The 22850-nt window shown below is 37.2% G+C and overlaps 3 protein-coding genes across 4 annotated transcripts; 2 read left to right on the forward strand and 1 right to left on the reverse strand.

Moving 5' to 3' along the window:
* Positions 1-26: 26 nt before the first annotated feature.
* LOC113667554 (cytochrome P450 10) lies at positions 27-7008 on the forward strand. Its single transcript, XM_027183398.2, has 8 exons — positions 27-485; positions 2669-2859; positions 3315-3691; positions 4019-4185; positions 4437-4515; positions 4867-5029; positions 5675-5718; positions 6118-7008. The coding sequence occupies exons 1-8, from the start codon at positions 55-57 to the stop codon at positions 6220-6222; spliced, it is 1557 nt and encodes a 518-aa protein (XP_027039199.2). The 5' UTR covers positions 27-54; the 3' UTR covers positions 6223-7008.
* Positions 6642-13612, reverse strand: LOC113667555 (galactose-3-O-sulfotransferase 2). 2 transcript variants are annotated; one of them, XM_027183399.2, is made up of 3 exons: positions 13263-13450; positions 10489-10619; positions 6642-8145 (listed from the first exon to the last, which is right to left on the reverse strand). In XM_027183399.2, the coding sequence occupies exons 2-3, from the start codon at positions 10611-10613 to the stop codon at positions 6996-6998; spliced, it is 1275 nt and encodes a 424-aa protein (XP_027039200.2). In that variant the 5' UTR covers positions 10614-10619; positions 13263-13450; the 3' UTR covers positions 6642-6995. The 2 variants fall into 2 exon arrangements, with proteins under 2 accessions (XP_027039200.2, XP_027039202.2); XM_027183401.2 differs by lacking the exon at positions 10489-10619 and having other exon boundaries at positions 13263-13612.
* Positions 13613-16707: 3095 nt separating this feature from the next.
* LOC149048154 (uncharacterized) lies at positions 16708-22850 on the forward strand. Its single transcript, XM_089199422.1, has 11 exons — positions 16708-17013; positions 17100-17141; positions 17481-17558; positions 17988-18035; positions 18164-18267; positions 18830-18912; positions 19117-19144; positions 21775-21813; positions 21989-22021; positions 22163-22207; positions 22717-22850. Exons 1-11 carry the CDS (start codon positions 16809-16811, stop codon positions 22735-22737), a joined length of 726 nt encoding a protein of 241 aa, XP_089055548.1. The 5' UTR covers positions 16708-16808; the 3' UTR covers positions 22738-22850.

Raw genomic sequence — 22850 nt, forward strand, 5'->3', positions numbered from 1 at the left:
CCTCGGCCAGCTGAATGTTTTGCTTTGTTTGCAAAACGAAACTCTAAGTTTATCATGGCGTACAAATTCGGGATCCGTTCATCTCTGACCTTGCTTGGTCTGCAAACAAGCAAGCAACATCTAGGAATCGCGAGAAAAGGTTTAATTCGCATGCAGCAAACGCACGCTGCAATGGAAAACGTCGACCCGAAATCATACGACCAAATTCCAGGGCCGAAGGGCCTGCCACTAGTTGGAACACTTTTTGACTACGTTCGAAATAAGGGTCACACAAGAGTGCATGAAATTCAGGCCGAGCGAGTTCAAGAATATGGAGAGATCTATCGGGAGAAACTCCTTGGTCTGGAAACTGTAACCATCTCCAACGCTGACGATGTCCAGTATTTGTTTCGAAACGAAGGAAAATACCCCCAAAGGGAACCTCAGTTTCCTCTATGGATGAAATATAAAGAAGAACGGAAACAGGCCCACGGAGTGTTCAGCTTGTAAGTTCACTTTTCTGTTTAAGTATATGGTCCTCTGAGTCTTAAATTTGCAAGAGTTTCATGCTTCCAATTTTTCCTTATTGCATCACTGCTGAATCAAACATTTAGTTAGAGGTTCATGAGAAGAAGCTCTTATTTGTTACACAAATTCTCCATGTCAAAACCGTGAAAATGTATAGAGAACGGTATGAAGAATATGTTACCTGATGCGAGGGCAAGAAAGGATTATCAACCATGGAGGCTTGGTTCTTCTACCTTTACCCACTGTAGAGTGTCTAAACTCTTCCATTTAAAGTCGAAATTGACTGCGGTATGGGTGGGGGTACTACATTTCCCAGGGATTGCCTGGAGAAACATAGATTTAGCTTAGAAGGGTCTGGGGCCCCTATGAGCAGGTTTTCCTGGTGGAAGCTTCTTTTGAGGTCTCAGTAGACTATTTTTCTGAGAAAATTTATGTTAGATACTACAGTTTCCCCAGCCTCATGGCCCTACTGTCTTTGTAAAGACTAATGTCTCTGTTGGTACACTGCATCCTTTTTTTTTGCTCCCAATGCACTAATTGGAAACAATGGTCAGATCAGCTCATCAGTATCAGCGTAGGGTGTCTTATAGGGTAAGACACCCTATAGGGTATCATAAAATACCTGTTAATTTAATAGCTATTCATTCAAATAACTAGCCACAAAAATGGCATAGATTGTTAAGCAATTACATAAACTCAAAATATGTGTGTTTTTTGGCTAAATCAACAGACAAAGAAGGACTCACTGCTCATTTGTTTCCCTGAAAAAGCTTTCCATGCCTTTTTTACCAAAGAAAAAAACTTGCTAGTTTCTTCATGTGTGGCACATAGTGGAATGATGGCTGCATATTATCCTTAATTTCATTGTTTTTAGAATTCTCTCTCTTTGTTGTTCAGATTTTTGAAATTGTGCAGAGATGCTAGTGATTTATGAAATAAACTTCATTTAGGGCACCTGCAGTAGTGGCATTTGAGATATGTTACATAGGTTTGGATAGATATTTTCATAAAGACAGAGTACTGTACACTCATAAACTCATTATGCTGAGTCTTATTCATGCAACAAGCATCAATATTGTCATACAATGATTATGGACAACAGATATGATACATTTAATTCATTGATGACTTAAGAGATGCATTAGGTTGAAAGTTGTTGGTCTTAGCCCTCTGCATGGGTCATCATTACCTATGCTGCCTCTCTACTGACACAGGCTTTCAGACAGTATGCTGGGAGGGACTTGGGGTGAGAAAAGAGGGCCAACTTCCGAAGAGTGAAGAATTTCTGCCTATTGCATACTTCATGCCACAGGAAATTGAATGAATCCTCTCAGCAAAGCCAGTTAACATCATCAGTTACATTTCTCTATTGGTATTTGTAAGGGTCATCATGATTTAGCCCTTTGGCCCCGTGAGAGTGACTAATATCTCATTTCTCCTCACAATATCACCTCTAAGTCACACATTAAGGTCACAGGAATAAATAAAATGATCATCAACTAAAGACACTCTTTATTGTTACACAAATTCTCCTTGTCAGCACTTTAGGAAATGTACATAGAACAGTATGGAGAGAGTGTGTCCTGGTGTTAAGAGTGTTAAGGATTTAAGAAAATCTTGACTGAGCCATATCAGGTTTTTGTATGTTGTAAATTTCGCTTTTTAAATGTAATTGCAGTCCTCTTAAAAATTAACACATTATATTAAGACTTTAGCCAGAACTTAGTCATAAGATTTTGGTAAATGGGTGTTGAGGATGTAGCATAATGTTGCTATGATGAATTAGTCTTGTTACAGCCAGACACAAACTTTACCCCCAGTTAAGGCTCATATCCATATCTCTGGAAGCAGAGTCTAGCACACTTTGCTTTAAATTAGTGCACCTCATCTATTGATCAGAAACTATGGTAACCATAATTATTGAAAGTATTTATTGCCTACTTGTGCTAAAACCAGATTTTTTTGTTCTGGTACCTTAAATATGTACAGCAGATGATTTATGGGGGCGTTTTTAGAGTTATTAATGCCATAATGGTACCACACTTACTAATACCTGTAATAAATCATTGATGGAACACTAAAAATTTATCTTCTCGTCCATACACAAATAGTAAATTTCAGTCATTATTAAAACATTAATAATTTTTTTTTGGTGAGGCAGACAAGGAGAGGATTGGTTTAAAGTTCGTCGAGTGTTGAACATGAAAATGCTGAAACCTAAAGTTGTTGGTGAATACTCAAAACCACTAAATGATGTCATATCTGACCTGTTACATCGGACTAAACAGACACGTGATAGTGATGGTGGCATTCCAGACATTCAACAGGAACTCTTCAAATGGTCTTTGGAATGTGAGTGCTAATAATAAAATCTTTGCAAAGTTTATCCTCTGCTTTACAAAGTATTAGATTTCTCGAAGGCGGCGGTCTGGTTAAAGAAAAAAAAACGGGTAAAGCAAGTGCGTCTAATGCGCAGTTTAAATTCGCTCCAAAAGTTCAGTAAATATACAATTGGTTCAAGCGTCGGTATGCGTTTATTGAGATATGAAGCACGCGGAAAGATTGGAAAGCACGAAGAATGCGTGACAGTTCCTCGAGATGGAGCCGTGAGCACCTTTAACTTCTTGCGTGCTCTCTAGACTTTACAACTGCTTCATGTGTCGATGAAGTCACAGCTAACGCCCAACTTTAACTTGAAAACGTTGAAAAACCAAGATCCTTAGATTTAAACATGGATTGTGACTTGCTGACTCGGTATTAAAATTGAAAATAATGTCAACGAGATGTCGTGTTCTTTCATACTGCAGCGGTTGGCACGGTCCTTTTTGAAACAAGATTTGGCACCTTTGGCAAATCGCCGTCACCAGAAGCTGCCAAGTTTATTGAAGCAGTGGGGAAAATGTTCAATCTGATTCTGAAGGTATATGTTATACCTCTTTGGATTGACAAATTCTACAGACCAAAGAGCTTTCGAGAATTTTACGACTGCATGGATGTGATGTATGACTTTGGCAACAGCTGTATCGAAAACAAGTTGAGCGAAATTCGCAGAAGACTGGAAAATGTAGAAGAACAGGATGAAGATGCAGCGGAGTTTTTGAGTTTTCTGATCAGCAGAGATGACATCAGTTCCACAGAAATAACTGCAAACTTGGTGGAGATATTGATGGCTGCTGTGGAAACGGTATGGAATAATAATCGCCATGTTTTAAACAAGAAGTAGATTGGTACGAAAATCTTGAATTGATTGGATTTTACATGCATGAGCGATCATACCTGACCGTAAAGAGCTCTGTTGGAATTCCCCTCCCGTCTTAGGAGAACGCCATGGAGACATTGAGTAGAGATAATATCAAATTACCTTGATATATATATACAAAGAAACGTTTGACATGAATTGGACGAATTATACAAGTATCTGTCAGATTAATTCAACAAGGGGCGCCCGTGACTGGAAAACCAGAACGCGAACTTTAATTGAATAATCAAACTTATTTTTTGTGATCCCCAGACGTCAAACACAAGCCTGTGGACTTTATATCTGCTTGCCCGAAATCCTTCTGTACAAAAGCAGCTTCATGAAGAGGTTAGCGCAGTTCTTCAACCAGGTGAACTAGCAACTCCTGCAACTTTACAAAAAATGCCTTTTCTTAGAGGATGTGTCAAGGAGACCTTAAGGTACTGTGGCAATTTATTTCAGTTTTATGCTGTGTGTTGCTATGCTAACAGATAAACCGGCAAAAACTGCAACTGTAATATTTTTGTATTCGTGAAAATCTTTCTTACGGTTGGATATTGACTCGACAACCTTTATACTTTCCAAACTGACCCTAGCTTTTTTCCTGATACGAGGATTATTATTTGCAGCGATGAATTGATATCTTCTACTTTTTATAAAATGGCAACTGCTTTGATGTAAATTTATCCAGGCTTTATCCAGTCGCTACGGAAAACGCTCGCATGCTTCAGGAAGACATCGTCATTCAGGGCTACCGCATACCACCAAACGTGAGTCAATACCACTGCTACAAGGAATATAACTAAGAAGTGGTGTGTTTTGTGGTGTTTAAAATAAACAAAATCGTTCCGTCGACTCTTTGAACATTGTAATATTAGGAGAAAATTGAAGTCATCAGGTTTCCGCGATTTCTTTCTTCAGAATTTTTTTACTAACTTTTCAGCCACGGTTTTTTATGGATCATCCAGTGTATAAAGTTTAAACGAAAATTTCGAGTAGTTCTGTTAAAGTTGATAAGCTGGGTCGTTGAAGTGACGTGGTGGCCGCAAATTGTCTTGTTTACCACTCCTGTGCGGTCTTTGATTCGCTCAATCTTCTATTTTATTTTGGGTAAAAAACAGACGATGATACGTGTTCCACTGTATGCAATGGGTCGTGATCCAGCACTGTTTGATGATCCTTTGGAGTACAAACCTGACCGGTGGCTGAGGGATGACACGAGCAAGTCCCATTATCATGCGTTCGCCTCGCAACCTTTTGGATTTGGCACCAGGATGTGCCTTGGTAAGAAAGAGGAGCTTTGAACTGGGAGTTCTTAAGTAACAGTCTCATTTGGAAATTAGGAGCATATCAGGTTTTGTATTGTTAATTGTAACTTTTTCATTCCGGGGAGAAGATTTGCAGGGGGGTGTGGAGGGGGGGGGGGAATTTCCATAGCTACCCTCTCGAAGCAGTAGCGTGCATGATAACCAGCAAAATGTATTTCTATTCCTCATTCCATAAGATTTGCGAGAGTGTTACTGATACATGTAAGAGTGTAGATCGCGAAATTTCAGTTTTGATGTATTAAAACGCTTTTTTTTGTTAAAAATCGTTGGAAAACATAATTTACATTTATATGAAGTGTGTCTGGTCATAGACCCCTGTAATATTAACAGTATACGAAGTTCATTCAAAACATCTAGTCCCTTCACTGTTTGAGGAAATTTAGATCTTTCCTTTATCAAATCGCTTATCAGCGAATTTCCAAAGAAAAGAGCTTCCCAAGTTACACTCTACAGGCTTTTTTTTTAGGAAAATCAACTTCCTTTCTAAACAAGAGTACTAGCCATTTTCTGAGGTGATACCAATGAATTGGTTGAGCGCGATCTTGAGGATTTCATTTGTAATGCATTTAAATTTTTTCCTGAGCATTTTTTGTCTTACTAGGTCGCCGTGTGGCAGAACTGGAAATGCATCTTCTTTTATCTCGGGTAAGATTTTTAAATCTGACAGTCGATTTTCTTCTTTGGTATTTAATACGCCTTTTCTTATTATTTGTTGTTGTTTTTTTTTGTGGTGTTCTTGGGTCTCTATGAACATGAGTAAAGGCAATTTTTTGGCTTTGCATCTGTATAAAAAAATACTTTCCTATCTTGAGTGTTTCCTAAAAATCTGACAAACAAAAACAACTGATCAATGCGGTTTTTTTTTATGTTGATAGATCGAAACTGGTTGTAAAATTTGTTTGTAGAACGCTTGAAATAATTTCCTATTTGTTTGCAGACATGTGACAGAGCAACGCTCAATGACTTTTTGCAACACGTTATCAAAGTTATTTTGGTTTTATCCTCTTCTAATTACATTGTGCATTATTTACTTTGTTCCATCAGGTGTCGCAGAACTTCTGGCTTGAGTCGCTTAATGAAGTGAAACCAAGGATCACTGCGCTTCTTGTCCCGGACGGAGAAGTCAAATTGAGATTTATTGACCGCTGATATCAAACGGACCTTAAATGCACTATACCAGCACATCTGTTGCGTTTGAAACCTCAATTTCATCTGATAATTAGAGATAAAATCTGAAAATTAAGGCCACTGTTTAGGTGGTCTTGATTAGTTGGCGTAATCTGCGCCAGCTTCGGCCGTCCAGGTCACTCACCCTTTTTGTTTTTCTTTGAGATCGTTAAAAATTTTATTCAAGTGAATCGAATGGACGTTTGATCGATACTTGAATTTCCTAAGTCTGCTGTTGTGAGTATGCAGGACCAACGAAAACGTTAATTGATTTGCTGGCTTTTTTTTTTTTTCTTGCAGCTCTATGAGTCACTTTTCATATTGCGCTGCATATGATTCAAGTACAGAACAAAGAGAGAGTTAAAATTTACCTTAAAAATCATCTCTAATCTATAAAAACATTCGCTCTCAGAACTTTATTAGAAATATTCCTCAGTGCTTGCTGCTTCAGCAGTGGTAACGAATGAAAACATTTAAACAGAATAAGAAACGCCACATTACGATAGAACGCAACTATTGCCTCGGCGAAAAAATAGGTGTCCTGAACTGTAGCCAAGCACTTCTGTCAGAAACTTTCACAATTTCCGGTTTATCCATGAAGAAGATGTATACTCCGAAAATCGTGTAAATTAGAAAGAATACATAAGAATTTACCCTTAAATAATTCATGTATACTTCTGTATAACAAAGATAAAAGTTGTATGGTTAGGAGGCGTACTTCTCTATTAACTGGAATAACACGAATAAAGATGTTATCACATACTGAAAGGCCTGTAAACCGATCTATCAATGGTTTGATACAGTTTTACAAGTTTATCACGATGATGGTCTAGGTATGGAATTTCATTCGTAATCATTTTGTGGCATGTATCATTTAGTTCTTCAGAGACATCTGATCGTACAGCATAACCCTGTACAAATCTCCCAGAATACGGTTTGGTTAGAAAATTTCCCTCTCGCAGGCATTTTGTTTTAATATTTTTCAACTCCCTTCGAAATAGTGAAAGATCTTCAAAGAAGGCCGGACCTTCTTCCTTGATCATCTCCCAGAGTGTTCTATTAAAAGCATCGTACAAGAGCACATCGCCTGAATTCCAATGTCTAATTTGGTCTTTTACTAGACTTGGTATTTTCTGTTTGTGTTTTTGCAATCTTTCATTGAGTTTAAAATAGAGAATGTCCTCAATTTTCCAACAAAAACGTCGTTTTAGAAGTATTAGTGACTCGTCGAAATGTTCCATCAGCATTACTATGTCGAACTCGTGTTGGAGAAAGCGAATGTAGTTACGCACTATGTCCAAATCTTCGTGATATTTTGTATCGAGACCCAGCTCAAATAAAGCCGGATTCTTCGTCAGTGTTAACAATCCTGTGATGTTTTTCACTTGTTTAAGATAAAACGAGGCATTTTGAAGAAACGCTTGCAATGGGAGGACCTTGTTTTTCGATCTAAAGAGACGTTTATCAAGATGAAAAAAGTTAAAGACAGACTCAAAATGGTCTGTTGGTTCCCTCAAAAGCGTAATGTAGCGTGTTGTTGTCTTTGGGAAGAGCCAGTTCATGGGAACTTTGTTGTACCTTGCATGATTGCAGAGGATGTTTGGTGCTCTACCAAATGCTTGTGTGAACCTAAGTTGAAATGGTCGAGGCCAGAAAAAACTATAAAGTGATCGTGAAATTGGCAATGCAAACATTAAGTCTCTCGTGTCGCCATAGCGATTTAAGATGTTGGTCACAGTACTGGACCCAGTTTTGTGCGTCTTCAGGAATAAAATACTATTCACAGGCTTGCACGGTGGAGGCGGCGTGTCATCAGATAGCCAATCATTTACAAAATCGTCAACTTTGCAGTCATTGTCACAGTCACAAACACTCACTGGCTTTAAGCTTTCAGTTCTTGTTTTCCTATCAAAATAAAAAATCATATATGTTACCATTCAAATGCAACATTCAAGATGTCTACCATATTATTCGCTCATAGTACAGATCAAAAGCGTAGTTAATGGAGGTCCTGGGGTGCCCGTGAACTCCCCTTTGTAAATCTTTTTCTTCACATTAATAAAAGCAAAGGATGGAGGTCGACACAACAATCTGGTGAGTACCCTCTGTTTGGCTCAGTGTGAGAACCTCCCCCCCCCCCCCTTCTCCTTAAAAAAATCCAGACGACACCCTGCAGATACGACTATTGCTAGGCCACTACCTAGCATTTCGCGAAGGTACCATGACGGTTCGCCGGTAACCGTTTACCCGTGGGAAGAGAGAAACCATATGGAAATAAAGCGTCCTGACTATCCACACAACACAATGACCCAACCTGATCCTGACCCCGAACCACTCCACTCGGAACCCAGTGTGCTAATTGTCAGGCCACCGTCTCTCCAATGCATATGGAGTCTACAGTAATGAGTTTTGTGCCTTGAACAGCGCGCTCTCAACCTAAGCTCTTTTCAGTCGTCGGGTATTTCCAAGGTGTTCGCGCTCCTGTACATGTAGTTAACGATATTCAGCAAATCTCGACAAAAACAGCCAAGGGCACGTTTAACACGTATGGCTGACATCTCTTTGCTCTTAGGCCTCTTTCACACTTATCTAAACACTGAGACCCTTCGGCTCTTAATAGATGGCAGCACGAGTGCACGCACAATAACTGACCACGTTTCCAATTTTCTACACCACCTAGTTTTCTTAGCGCTCCGTTGAGAGAGACCGAAAACGACGACAGCAAGGAAAAGATTACTCTTGCATCTCTTTTCCTTACCAAACTTTCACTCCAGGCTCTTTTTATGTTTATGGTTAGGTAACACTTAACACCAAACACCAAAAGTTCGTGATCTTAGGGAAATGGCCTCTATGCTCTTTGTGCGTAAGCTCAGGCGACATTCTTTACAAACTCTTTTGGGATGCGCACCGTCAAAGTGGACCCTAAAAAGACTGCTGGTTCCCGATTTAGATTTCAAGGTGTCGATGTCCGTTCCACTGGACAAAGATAACGAAGGCTCTTGCGACAAGGTAATTAACATTAAGAAAACCGTATTTAAAAGGACAAAGAAAAAATCGTGAATTTAAATTCATAATTGAACAAAAACCAATCTGACTCTAGTATTCGCCCTGCAGCGCTTTGAAACATCTGTAGTTCAATTTTTTGTTTTTTTTTTTTGTTTTTCTGGGTTGAGAATATTGCTTTTTGTGACAAAAGTCATGTCTGTGTTTGAAAGAAAATTGCCAGTCTATTCAGATTTTCTTGCTGCGACTTTCAAACATAATATCAACTTACCACAAATATCACAGCAAGTACTAGAAACATTAAGAAATTCAAACAAAGGTGATTCTTTGTATTTGCAATAGAAAAATATATTATTTCTCTGTTCACATATATTTTTCAAGTAACCTTCGATGAAACGATAAATAAATGTCAGCATTGGAAGAAAATTTTTTTTAATATTTAAACTCCAATACCACTAAAACTTGAGTGGCTACATTGTTTTGCGTTTATATTTAAATGAGAACCACGTCCGTTGGTCGATATGTCGTGAATAAGCAATTGTGTTTTATATCACATAGCTCAAGTTTTTCTCAGCAGATTTGAGCGGCTGTCTCATCCATTTATCCAAAGAACTTCTAAAATAAACCTGGTTTGGGTTTGATAGTCAAGATAATTTTTGCAACCATATCGTTGTTGAGTTAAACTTTCATCCAAGTATCTTGAATTCCTTACTACACATTTGACGGGATTTCATATCAATCCTTACATAAAACTCAAAAAAGGATTGACTTCTGTCGTGATAATAGCGATCAAATGAACTGTTTAAAACATAATCAGTAAGAAGAGCTATGATTTTTTTTATTTAATATACCGAGAACTGAGCAAGGTGGCCGGTTAAATATCAAATTACTATTGCTTAAACAAACACGAGAAGGCAAATATCACGTTTCCGATCAATATTTCCGCAGGACATATATATTGGTTTTCCGCTTACCTTGTGAATACATTTATTCTGCGAATCAACGAATTTCAATCATGTAAGTTTGGTAAAATAAATTTCATTACGAGTACGTCAGAGTTGCCTGCGTCATTTTCAAGACTTTCTCAGTCTCGATCAAAACTTGCGGGCTTTATTTGTGACACAAAATCTGTGTTCAGAAATGCGAGAACTCAACCACAACAACCATCGGTGTCGGTAATACTTGTCTAACATATATTTCGCACTTAGACTATTGTCCAAAAAACAAAATATAACGTTCACTTACTCAAATCCGTAAGAAAGTACTCTTTCACATCCGCTAAAATACAAAGCCCAACCAAGAACCAGGGATATACAAAGAAAGCACGCAAACGGTCTCCGACGAATCGGAACTAAAACTCTAGACGCCATCGCACACTGAAGAAAGTAGAGGAAAGACAAATTAGCACTTAGCATATTAATTTGTCAGTTATCAGATCATACGTGCCGTAAAAATGACGCACTATGCTTTTTAATGGAAGCGTTTTTAGGTCAACATGACAACGCTTTATTATATTTGATAAAGTGTTGCTAAGTGTTTTCATTTAACATCAATAGGTCAAAAGAGTATCTTAGTCTTTTTCGCCTTGGAATGAAGAATCATTCGCGCAAGAGTAATCTGGAATACCAAAGACCATGACGAAAGAATTGAAAGAAAGAAAAACCTTCTAATCGACGGGCAGAACTAAAGAATTTAGACACATCAATATTCTCAACAATGCTTGTCATTTTGGAAAATGTCTATGTATAGATCTCAGGTGGTCTGCTCTAACTGGCTCCCAGAGTTGTCATTTAAAGTTTGCAATATTGACTATTTAGTTCAAACTTTTACCACAAACAGCACATTTCTATTTTTCTACCTAACAATCCGTACTCTTTGCCATAGCCCAGTCCTGGCAAGTAATGAATACAGAGGAAAAAATCTAATTAAGAGACTTTTTTTCCGTATACATGAGGCTTTTAAATCCCCATATGCCGAACAATTGGAACCTTGCCTCGGTGGGGTGGGGAATTTGAGACAGAGGAAGACGTAAGTTTTAATTTTAAATTTAGAGGAGTTTAAAGTCCGCTTCCGTTAACAAATGGCTTAGAAGAAATTTTCATATGGTAGAATGATGCTTACAAGTGAAAAACCAAACAGCGGCACCGAAAACTATAAAGTGACTTTGCTAAATTCTACAAAATTCGTTTATCACTCGAAGAATCGTTTATTACAAAATTGTGCTTGGGCGGTGCATTTGAACGCAATTTTTGTCTGAGGGAGCGTGAATTTGAACGAACCAACCATTAAAAGTTCAAATACCCGGGGGTGGGATGTAGAAGCTTCGAACTGATCGACGCATAATCTTTTACAAGTTCATGTGTCGACATTATCTCTATAGTAACCTCTTCCAAATACTAATTGCAACGACTGAATCCCCTTCATGGGCCCTCCACCTAAGATAATTCTTTCTATTTTGATTTATTGCGCAGCACATCGGAGTATTGGAAAATAGCCAAATTTTCTCTTGAGAAATTAGCTCAGGCAGCTCCTTTTATTCTTCACAGACATCCAAGCAACACACGAGGGTTTTGTGTCACTACTTTCGAGAAACCAGATCTGTAGAGTCTACAAATGACTTGAGATAAAGTTCCCCCCCCCCCCCCCCACATTAAAAGCTCCATTTTTATGGTGGATTTATTCTCTTTATCGATTCGAAGCTCTCAAATTCTCCTTTCCCTTTTTACAGGTATTGGATCGATTTGATCGTCGTCCGTGCCCGGGGTTTGGGAATTTGAACCTTACCTAGTTGGGGTGGGGAATTTAAACAGGAAGTATCAAATCCTTTTTTTTGCGTTAACTTATTTCTGTGAGAGTCTCCAATTTGAACCAATAGAAAGAGTAAAGACGGTGCATTATTATCAGCAATTTACCAATGGGGCAAAGCAAATGTAACAGCTTTCTAGTTGTTGTCATAACCATCCCTTAGTAACTTAACCTTCCGTCAGGCAAGATTAATTGCTGAATATCAGTCGCTTGTTAAATTTTTTCGAAATGTCACCCTTGTGAGAAGCCGAGGTGAATTTTGTATGTCACGCCAGATTGTCACAATATATAGCGTGACAGAGACAGCTGCTATACCAAACCAATGTTGTTAAATGAAAACGTTCATGTACAATTGTGAAAAAAAAACAACAACAAGTATCGCAATCCGAGTTCTAAATATGCGAATATAAGCGTGGAATCCCTGACACAGACATATTATTGACAGTGAGTCAGTAGAAATCCGTAGAATATCTGATGAAAATCTACTTGTTTTGCGGTATATTCGGTTGATATAAATAGATCGGCTCTGAATGAATAAGAAAGCCCTCCTACAAACAAGCGGCAAATTAAAAGAAAACGAACACTTCTGAAAATTATTAAAACTCTCAAGTAAAATAATCCGTGTTGTTGAGTGCTAAAAAATCAATTTCTTGTCTAATTTTGACAGTATTTCTAACAGCTCTCTCTGTTAAATTTCATCATATGCAATATCCTCAAGCATCAGCCAAATTATATTTGTTAAGCCTGACAATGTCAAAAATTAAAACATATATCAACTAAGTTCAAAGAAATAATCAGATTGAGGCACTCACAGATCTCGGTCCGTGTTATCTGCGGCTGTGAAGACGAATTTGTGAGGTGTTTTCGAGATAGAAACAACTTAACACCCAACGTATTTATAGAAACATGACTAATTGGCAGAGAGACGACAATTTTAAAGCCTTAAAGGCAAAAAATGCAAATTTTTCTTTCAAAACAATCAGTGCTCATCTGGGATATTTCACTTTCAGTGTGACGATGTACAACCATGCCTCCTCAATATTTCAAAATTTAGAGAATAGTTGTATTCAGAAGCGAACTTGATTGAAATGATTTTATCGCAAATTTCAACTTCTTAATCTATTCAGTTAAGTCCTCAAGGCCTCTACAGATCAGACGAATGGTCACCAACAACTGTATGTGTTAATATTCGCAAACTGACTAGTGTTCCTTACCTTTTTGCCGTGTCTTGAGGCGGTGATATCACATTAAACACTCTTCTCTCATAAAATCGTAGGCCAATTCCAATCAGGGCGAAAAATAGGACAAAAACAAGGAGAATAGTGCATTTACGTGATCGAAACATTCCGCACATGCTGCTTACAAATGAATAGCACGGAACGGTGAATCACGTGAATTGAGCGGCTGTCAACCATATCGATTTCTGTAACTGTCGGTGCAAACAATGTTGTTTTGTTTTTATATCTAATAACTGCATTTGCTGAGTCGCATAGCATGGGATGGATAAAAACTCCAGCTGGGAATTCGGAAAAAGTAGTATCAAGGCGTTTGCTTCGTTGTAAATAACCTAAAATCCATTCAGAGCTCTGAATTAAATCAGTTTGCGTGACAACAACAGACAAGGTAGCGACCTGGTTACATAGCACTTGAAGCGGATATGAGTCTACATAGAGTGAAGAATAAACTACACAAGTGGATGTGCTTGGCTTTAATTGAGAACTGAATGAAACGATGAATAGGAGGAGGAAATGAGAAAGGATAGCTTCAAAATTATTGCTCAGAAATTACACTTCAGAATTCCATTTCTAGTAATTAACTTCGATTGCCGGCAAGCCGGAGTTAAAACTATGGAGGAAAAGAAAAACAGCAGACGGTAACTCACACAGTGATTGATTAAGTAAAAGAGGACCCGTTTGCATGGCGCTGGAAACGGAAGTTACTAAACATCATTTATAAAAAAAGTTTAATGTGGAATGGGAAGTGTGTAACGAGCGCTAAGAAATGAGAACTAAAAACTGAGAGAGTGGAAATAAATGAGGATCAATATCAGTATCTGGGCAGAGGGCGCTATGTAACAGAGCCATTTAAATTTACGACAAAACAGCCTATATAAAACAGTACTAGTAAACAACCCTTATGTAATTAAGGTCAAATGAATAGCCTTATGTAATAAATGTTTTTAAAATGTACGACCTTAAAGTTTGTAAAAAGCACCCGTTAAATGTTCGTAAAATGCGACTGTTAAATGTTCGTAAAATGCAGCTGTTAAATGTTCGTAAAATGCGACTGTTAAATGCTCGTAAAATGCGACTGTTAAATGTTCGTAAAAATACGTTAAATGCTCGTAAAATGCGACTAAATGTTCGTAAAATGCGACCGTTAAATGTTCGTAAAATGCGACTCTTAAATGTTCGTAAAATGCGACTCTTAAATGTTCGTAAAATGCGACTAAATGTTCGTAAAATGCGACTCTTAAATGTTCGTAAATGCGACTCTTAAATGTTCGTAAAATGCGACTCTTAAATGTTCCTAAAATGCGACCGTTAAATGTTCGTAAAATGCGACTCTTAAATGTTCGTAAAATGTTTGTAAAATGCGACTAAATGTTCGTAAAATACGACCGTTAAATGTTCGTAAAATGCGACTCTTAAATGTTCGTAAAAATACGTTAAATGTTCGTAAAATGTTGGTGTTAAATGTTCGTAAAAATACGCCTGTTAAATATTTGTTAAATGCGACGGTTAAAAGTTCGTAAAATGCGACTCTTAAATGTTCGTAAAAATACGACCGTTAAATGTTCGTAAAATGCAGCTGTGAAATGTTCGTAAATGCGACTCTTAAATGTTCGTAAAATGCGACTCTTAAATGTTCGTAAAATGCGACTCTTAAATGTTCATAAAATGCGACCGTTAAATGTTCGTAAAATGCGACTCTTAAATGTTCGTAAAAATACGTTAAATGTTTGTAAAATGCGACTAAATGTTCGTAAAATACGACCGTTAAATGTTCGTAAAATGCGACTCTTAAATGTTCGTAAAAATACGTTAAATGTTCGTAAAATGCGAGTAAATGTTCGTAAAATGTTGGTGTTAAATGTTCGTAAAAATACGACCGTTAAATGTTCGTAAAATGCAGCTGTGAAATGTTCGTAAAATGTGACTGTTAACTGGGTCTTATCGGTTAAATGCGTCTGTTAAATTTTCGTGAAAAGCGATCTTTAAATGTTCGTAAAAAGTGATTTTTAAATGTTCGTAAAAAGCGATTAAAATGCAACTGTTGATTGTTCATAAAAAGCGCCCGTTAAAATTTCGTATGTTGTTAATTTGCGACTATAACGTGTTCGTAAAATGTGCCCATTAAGTGTTCGTAAAATTTGCTAGTTGAGTGTTCGTAAAATGCGCCCGTTAAGTGTTTATGAAATGCGATTGATTAGAATTCGTAAAATGTGACTGTAAAGTTTTCTTAAAATTTGCCAAAAGTGCACCCGTTATGTTTTTGTAAAATGCGACCGTGAAGTGTTCTCAAAAATGGGACCATTAAGCGTTCGTAAAATGCGACAGTTTAGTGCTCTAAAGTGCACGACCGTAGACTGTTCGTAACATGCATGATTTGAGAAGCGTCTGGTTGAATGCACAACTATCCTTCAGACGCACGAGTTTGAATTACTCTTAAAATGCCAAATGTAAAGGGTTCTGGATGTAAGTTGCAGGGACAGAACAGCTGAAAGATTGTCGTTGGAATTAAGATTGCAACAGTTCATGGGTGGCGATAAAACACAAAAAGCTCTTCAGTCAAAGCGAGAGGGAGCTAAATAACTCTAACCTCTGCAAGGCTCTCGGTTAATGGAAATGAGCAAAAGAACGAAATGGCGGGTTCATGCACCCGCAACAGTAGTTCATCGCTCGCCCGCCCAGTGAGTTAGAGCCTGAAACAGGCTAAAATAAATCAAACTGATTAATCACTCAAAGGCAAAAGTAACATGTTCATCAAAATTTATTGATGAATTACTAGAACAAAACATAAATGTACAAAAGATTTGGCCCCGTGAATAAACAGCAACATTATTGGTTTTTTTTTATTTACAAGTATAATCAAGCGAACAGCAAAAAGTAGAATAATGCCGGTTCCCGCAACTGCCTTAATTAACGCCTATTACCGACATGTGGCTTCACTCTTTCCATTTTTATGGTGATTGCTTCCACCGATTTTCCTCCGGTCAAGGAAACAACAAAGTGTTCGCCCTCTTTAAGATGAATCCTCCAGGGAGCAATCTCCATATAAGCCTCGATTTTCTGTTCAGCAGTAACGACAGCGAAGCTGTTGAAGAAAGAAAACAATATTTACTTTAATTCATTACTTTTTGGAACGTTGAACAACTGTGCCGCTATGCGTTATGAGGCATCCAGTGACCTAGGATTTTTTTAGGGTATTGCGATTAACTAGTTTCCAAGACACAACATAACCAAGTTTCTACTAAAAGGTTTTATGAGCCACTCTTTGAGCATTTCCAAATACCAGAAGTAGAACATGAACTCAGACACAAGTAAACCATGAAATTATGTCAAAGGGAACATTTTTTGCACTAATGAACAGGGGGCTGAATTAGTAAGGGAGGAATTGAGGACACTTTTTTCCTTACTTCATTTTTCATTGTGGCTGGGAAGTAAAGGAGAAACGTATTGTTAATTCTCTGGTGAGTCCAGTTCTTTGGAAAACCCTATATACAGCTTCTAATAAGCCCCTCCTTCTGAACAATCTGAATGGTAAGGACTGTGAATTTGTATGGGGCAGTAAGATTTCATCAATGTTGGTCTTATTTAAATAATAACTGCTTGCTTATTGATCTGCCTTTTCTTTTAGAACTTACTCACTTTCTTAATTTTGATTTCCTAGTGTATCTTAGCAGTGATGATGAAATGATGGAACCTCAATCCTCATCAACACCTAGAAATGCCATATCCACTGGTATGAATTGCAATGAATGTAACTCATTATCAGAAAGTTTTCAAGTGTTGAAATGGCCCTATAACATCTTTTCTTTATCATTATAGATCCTCACAATACTGCGGAACATTTTACAAGACAATTTTATGGCAAGTAGTGAATGGCATACACATTACTGTGTTGTTTTGAAAAACTAGACAAAACACAAGACCTGATAATTAAAGCAATTAAATGTTCCAGTCTTTTGTTTTGTACACAAATATCCTCTTCTTAGCACAATATTTTCTCTAAAAGTTTAACACAAAGAACCAGTGGGAGTTTGTGCTGGATAGTCCTGCGTTGGAACATTAAAAAGTGGAAGAAAATGACTTTTAATACTTTCTTTGGAAGGTCTAGATTTTTTACATGATGAAAATTTAATCTCGTCATTAATGTAATGAAAAACATTCTGTTTCTTATAAAAAATGCATACTTTAATTTTTTTTCAGATAAAGTAGAGAAGGTTTCAATGGGTGTGGTAGAATGTGTGCATTTTGGAGGGCCATCTGCTGCTCATGTATTAGAAGGTGAGCCAGTCATGCATAATTAATAATATCCTGAGATGAGTGAGTTAAGGGGGAAGTTGCATGTTATTTTTAGTATTAATTAGCATTTTTTTTACTGCAAATGTGGGTGGGATTTCAGATTTCACCTTTTAAATAGAATCTGAGTTAGTAAGCTTTCAGGAACCTTTTTTTCATTTGGTTCTACACTAAAAAGTCACAAGAAAAAAAATTGGAAAGAACAAACTGATGGCATTAGCATAAGCTCATAAAATGGATTTAAATCTCCAATTAGCAAATGTTCTTTAAAAGCCATGTATATGTATGTTGTGTCATGTACACAAGCCTGGGTGGGTTATGTCCTCACCCTTGAAATGCATCAGCTCATTAATCAGGTTTTGCATCTTTTTACATTTGAATACTGTAATCTCAACTTTTGTTTTGTTTGTGAAGCTGGTGAAGTAGAAGAGATGGAGGACACCACAGTACTAGCAGAACTTGGTTAGTACATAAGTTCTTTAGAGAGACCAAATGTTTATTATGAATAATAATGTATGTAGACTGTACCATGTATTTTCCATGTGTGTTGCTGATGTTTTATTATGCTATTGTCGATTAAAAATATACAGATCCTGCTAGTGGACCAGCCTATGATGTGGCACTTTTCCGCAAATTTTTGAAGGCACATAAAATCCCTCCAAGACTTCCCATCATCTGCTTGTCTGCTTTGCAGGTATACTGTGTTCAGTGAAGTCCACATTTAAGGGGTTTCACCATTAATGCTCAGCAAACTGGGCTTGAATAACAGATTTCAAGTTTGAGCCATTCTGACATAGTATATTTGCATATCTCAAAATAAATTTGTATACATCTCCTCACTTTTACTTTAGTTTGACTTAAAATTTACTTCAAGGGAATAAGCTTACTAAAGATGAACTCTGTAGTGCTGCAGCATGAATGACTGTCAAAACTATGCTCAGTAGTTCCAAGACTTTAGGCTGGGGGAATAAGTCCATTACTCATTACTTCAATCAAAGAAAGTAATAATCATTAAATATAACCTTTTTCCTCATTATACACCACTTTTGATTGGAAACAAGGCTTTACTGAAAGCTTGCAGATCATCGCTTTCTACCAAAAACCTCCTATCAACATGTTAGATCACATTTTAGAGATTGCACTCTTATTTTTCTGTTTTAATCCTATATTGTTAAGTTTCAATTCTCATCAGTTCAACTTCTTGATGATAGCCCAATTCAGTAATATTGACTTGATTCTAAATGTTTTGCACACAGATGCAGCTGCAGGCTCATTTTGATGGGAAGCCGGTGTGCCTGATACGTTTTAAACTAACAGATAAGGCGGCAGGTATGCTTAGGTGAGTATGTTCCTGACCATACTTTGGGTCATGTAGAAGGAAGAAGGGAGGAAAAAAACATTGATTGATTTCATAATTTGATTTAAATTAACGCATAGAACATGGCCTAACATACAGAATACAGTTATACAATTATTAATCTAAATACATGTACATTATTTTTCTATTTGTTATAAGGACTAATAAGTTTAAATCTTCTTGTAGGCAACTTATGGATAGTACTGAGATGTTCGCAAAATGCGACTAAAATGTTCGTAAAATGCGACCGTGAAATGTTTGTAAAATGCGACTAAATTTCGTAAAATACGCCCGTTAAATGTTCGTAAACTGCAACCGTGAAATGTTCGTAAAATTTTTAAAATTGCGTAAACTACGACTGCCACGTGTTCGTAAAATGCGCCCGTTAAAGTGTTTGTAAAATTTTCAAATTGAGTGCTCGTAAAACGAGCCTGTTCAGTGTTAGTTATAAGACATTTGAGAAAGCGTGCTTTATAAGACATATAAGACATCGTGCTTCATAATACATTGGAGACCTCGTGCTTTATAAGACATATGAGACATCATGCTTTATAAGACATTTGAGACATCGTGCTTTATAAGACATATGAGACCTCGTGCTTTATAATACATTTGAGACCTCGTGCTATATAAGACATATGAGACCTCGTGCTTTATAACACCTTTGAGACATCGTGCTTTATAATACATTTGAGACCTCGTGCTTTACAAGATATATGAGACCTCGTGCTTTATAATACATATGAGACCTCGTGCTCTATAAGACCTTTGACTCATCGTGCTTTATAATACATTTAAGACATCGTGCTTTATAATACATATGAGACATCGTGCTTTATAAGACATATAAGACATCATGCTTTATAGGACATATGAGACATCGTGCTTTGTAAGACATTTGAGACATCGTGCTTTATAAGACATATAAGACATCGTGCTTTATAAGACATAAGACATCGTGCTTTATAAGATATTTGAGACATCGTGCTTTATAAGACATATAAGACATCGTACTTTATAAGACCTTTGAGACATCATGCTTTTTAAGACCTTGGAGACATCGTGGATTTTAAAACTTGTGGGACATCGTGCATTTTACGACTTCTGGGACATCGAGCTTTTTAAGACACTTGAGTCATCGTGCTTTTTTAGCTCATTTAAGACATCGTGCTTTTTGAGACCTTTGACACATCGTGCTTTTTAAGACCTTTGACACATCGTGCTTTTATGACATTCGAGACATCGTGCTTTTTAAGACACTTGAGATGTGCTTTTTAAGACATTTGAGACAGCGTGCTTTATAAGACATTTGTCACACGTGCTTTATAAGACATAGCACATCGTGCATTTTACGACGTTTGAGACATCGTGCTTTTTAAGACATTTAAGACATCGTGCTTTTTAAGACACTTGAGTCATCGTGCTTTTTAGCTCATTTAAGACATCGTGCTTTTTGAGACCTTTGACACATCGTGCTTTTTAAGACCTTTGACACATCGTGCTCTTTAAGACCTTTGGCACATCGTGCTTTTTATGACATTTGAGACATCGTGCTTTATAAGACATATAGCACATCGCGCATTTTACGACGTTTGAGACATCGTGCTTTTTAAGACATTTGAGACAACGTGCTTTTCAAGTCATTTAAGACAGCGTGCTTTGTAAGACAATTGATACATCGCGCGTTTTAAGACATTTGAAAGCTCACATTTTTAAAAAAATTATTGAGAGCTTGTGCTTTGTAAGGTGTCGGGATATCCCTGGTGTATATGAGGATGGTGTAATGTTCTGGTTTAAAAATTGATAATAGAATCGACAAATGCGCCCCATACTTAACATATCGACTGAAAGTCCACTCTTTATGACGATAGCAAAATCTTTGGAGTGTTTGGTGGTATGAGATAACAGCTTGCATTCCTTTTCGGCGCTCTCAATAGTCATTAACGTTGTTACTAATTTCCCCCGGGATCTAACCACGATAATTACATAATTACTTTTCAATTAAACGCACTCCGTCATTTGGAATTTTTAATTTTTTACACGACCAGTTCAGGGCGTGAAATTGCGCCTAATACATGCAGCAATGCGCCTAAATTTTTCACTTTGGCGACCAAATCCTGAAAGTTAGTCGCCAAATTGGCGACTAGAACGTTTCATCATAACCTTACTAAGAGATATAGTGAATTAAAAAGATTTGCAAAGATAAATCGGCGGAAAACTTCCTCGTTAAGTTTGTTTCCGAAACGTAGCACATGCATCTCGATGGATAACTAGACGCCATCTTGGATTTAGATGAGCCTGAACGTTGTATATCATCCATCCTAGTGTCCACTTTGTAGCACGTTAATTTTTGAGGGTCTATCTAGCACGCTGACAGCGTAAAGAAAGATTTTGTTTGTCTTTGAAAATGGCGACCAACTTTTTTTGAATTGGCCACCACTTTGAAGAATTTAGGAGCCAAGTGGCTATCAGAAAAAAAAAAGTTAATTTCACGCCCTGCCAGTTGCTAAATAATAGAGAGTAGATATAATCTACCAATTCCTTGCCTATTGAATCTTGATCATCTGGTTCTATCAACAGAGTTGATATGGCAAATTGATCACAGTAAGGGGAATGTAAAGTCATAACTAAACCCTTAATTCAACAGTCTGGACCTTTTAGAGCATAGCTAAAATTACACGACTAAATTGATTTAATAGTACTTTTGAACTTTGCTTGCGTCGGGCAAAAATACAACGAAAGTTTAGTTTTACTTCACACGTGAAGCTGAGGGGAAAAGGACTGTCTTTCCTTGGAGCTTGCTGGAGAGGACGGCTGTTAACTTTGAACAATATTAAATCCTAGGTTCGTCAAAAAAGAATCCAGGCGCTGACCCGCAATGAGGTTAGATGTATTTATATCTTTTAAAAACTGATGGTTAAATTGATGGAATTACGATCATTTAAATACACCTTTGATCAGGAAAACATTGGACCTCCTAGGTAGTTTTACCTGAATTAGTTAATTCATTGGCGTCAACGTGACCATCATATCTCTCATTATGCTTATATTCCAACAGCCGCCGGCAGAACCCGCAACAAATTTTGATGAAGTAAGTATAATTGTCTATGACTCTGGAGAGAATTATAGACACTTCATTTTACAGAGATTTAATTTTTTTTATGTTATTATTGTTTTTCATATTATTTTTAAATGTGTTCAGCATATTCTAAATACATGCTGCCACATTTAGGGAGTGGCATATGGCATTCAAGATGACAGCGATGATAGTGGAACGGTAAGATGTGCTTGCATTGTATAAATCTCGATCTCAATGATAGTGGAACGGTAAGAAGTGTTCGCATGATACAAAAAATCAATCCTAATTCCAAATTTTCAGTTTCGTTGCATTTGGAAGTTTTGGGTTTTTTTCTCTTTAGCTCCAATAGTTTTGTTTTGATATTTTTGTTTTTAGATCGATCATGTTCATTTTTTGTTTGTTTGTTTTTTCTGGTTTTTCAGCATGGTGGTTTAACCCCTTTGATTTTCCGATAGTACTAAGTCGTTAGGTTTTAAGTAGTACTTCCATAGCATTCGCTTTAAACAAGTGATTTACAAAAAGAAACACGTGGTGGCCAGCACCATTTCAACGAGGTACAGAAGCGATTAGGGATGAGAACACAATGGGGTACTTGAAACCAAGGCACGAATGGTGCCGACTTCATGGGGTTTGTCCTGAACGATTATTACCGTAAGTTTGGGGATTTGATTCAGAATTGAAATCTCGTACTCTGCTTTTGTTCGCAGGTGACTTTCAGAACAGAATAGGAACAGTCCAAGAAAAGAAAACAGTCCAAGAAAAGTCGTTTTTTCAAATTTATTCTTTGTTGTAGTTATTAAAAACGTAAAGAAAATGAAATTTGTTATCTCTTTCTCTATGA

This window comes from Pocillopora damicornis, chromosome 3 (genome assembly GCF_964200805.1).
Source record: "Pocillopora damicornis chromosome 3, jaPocDami1.2, whole genome shotgun sequence".
NCBI lineage: Eukaryota > Metazoa > Cnidaria > Anthozoa > Scleractinia > Pocilloporidae > Pocillopora > Pocillopora damicornis.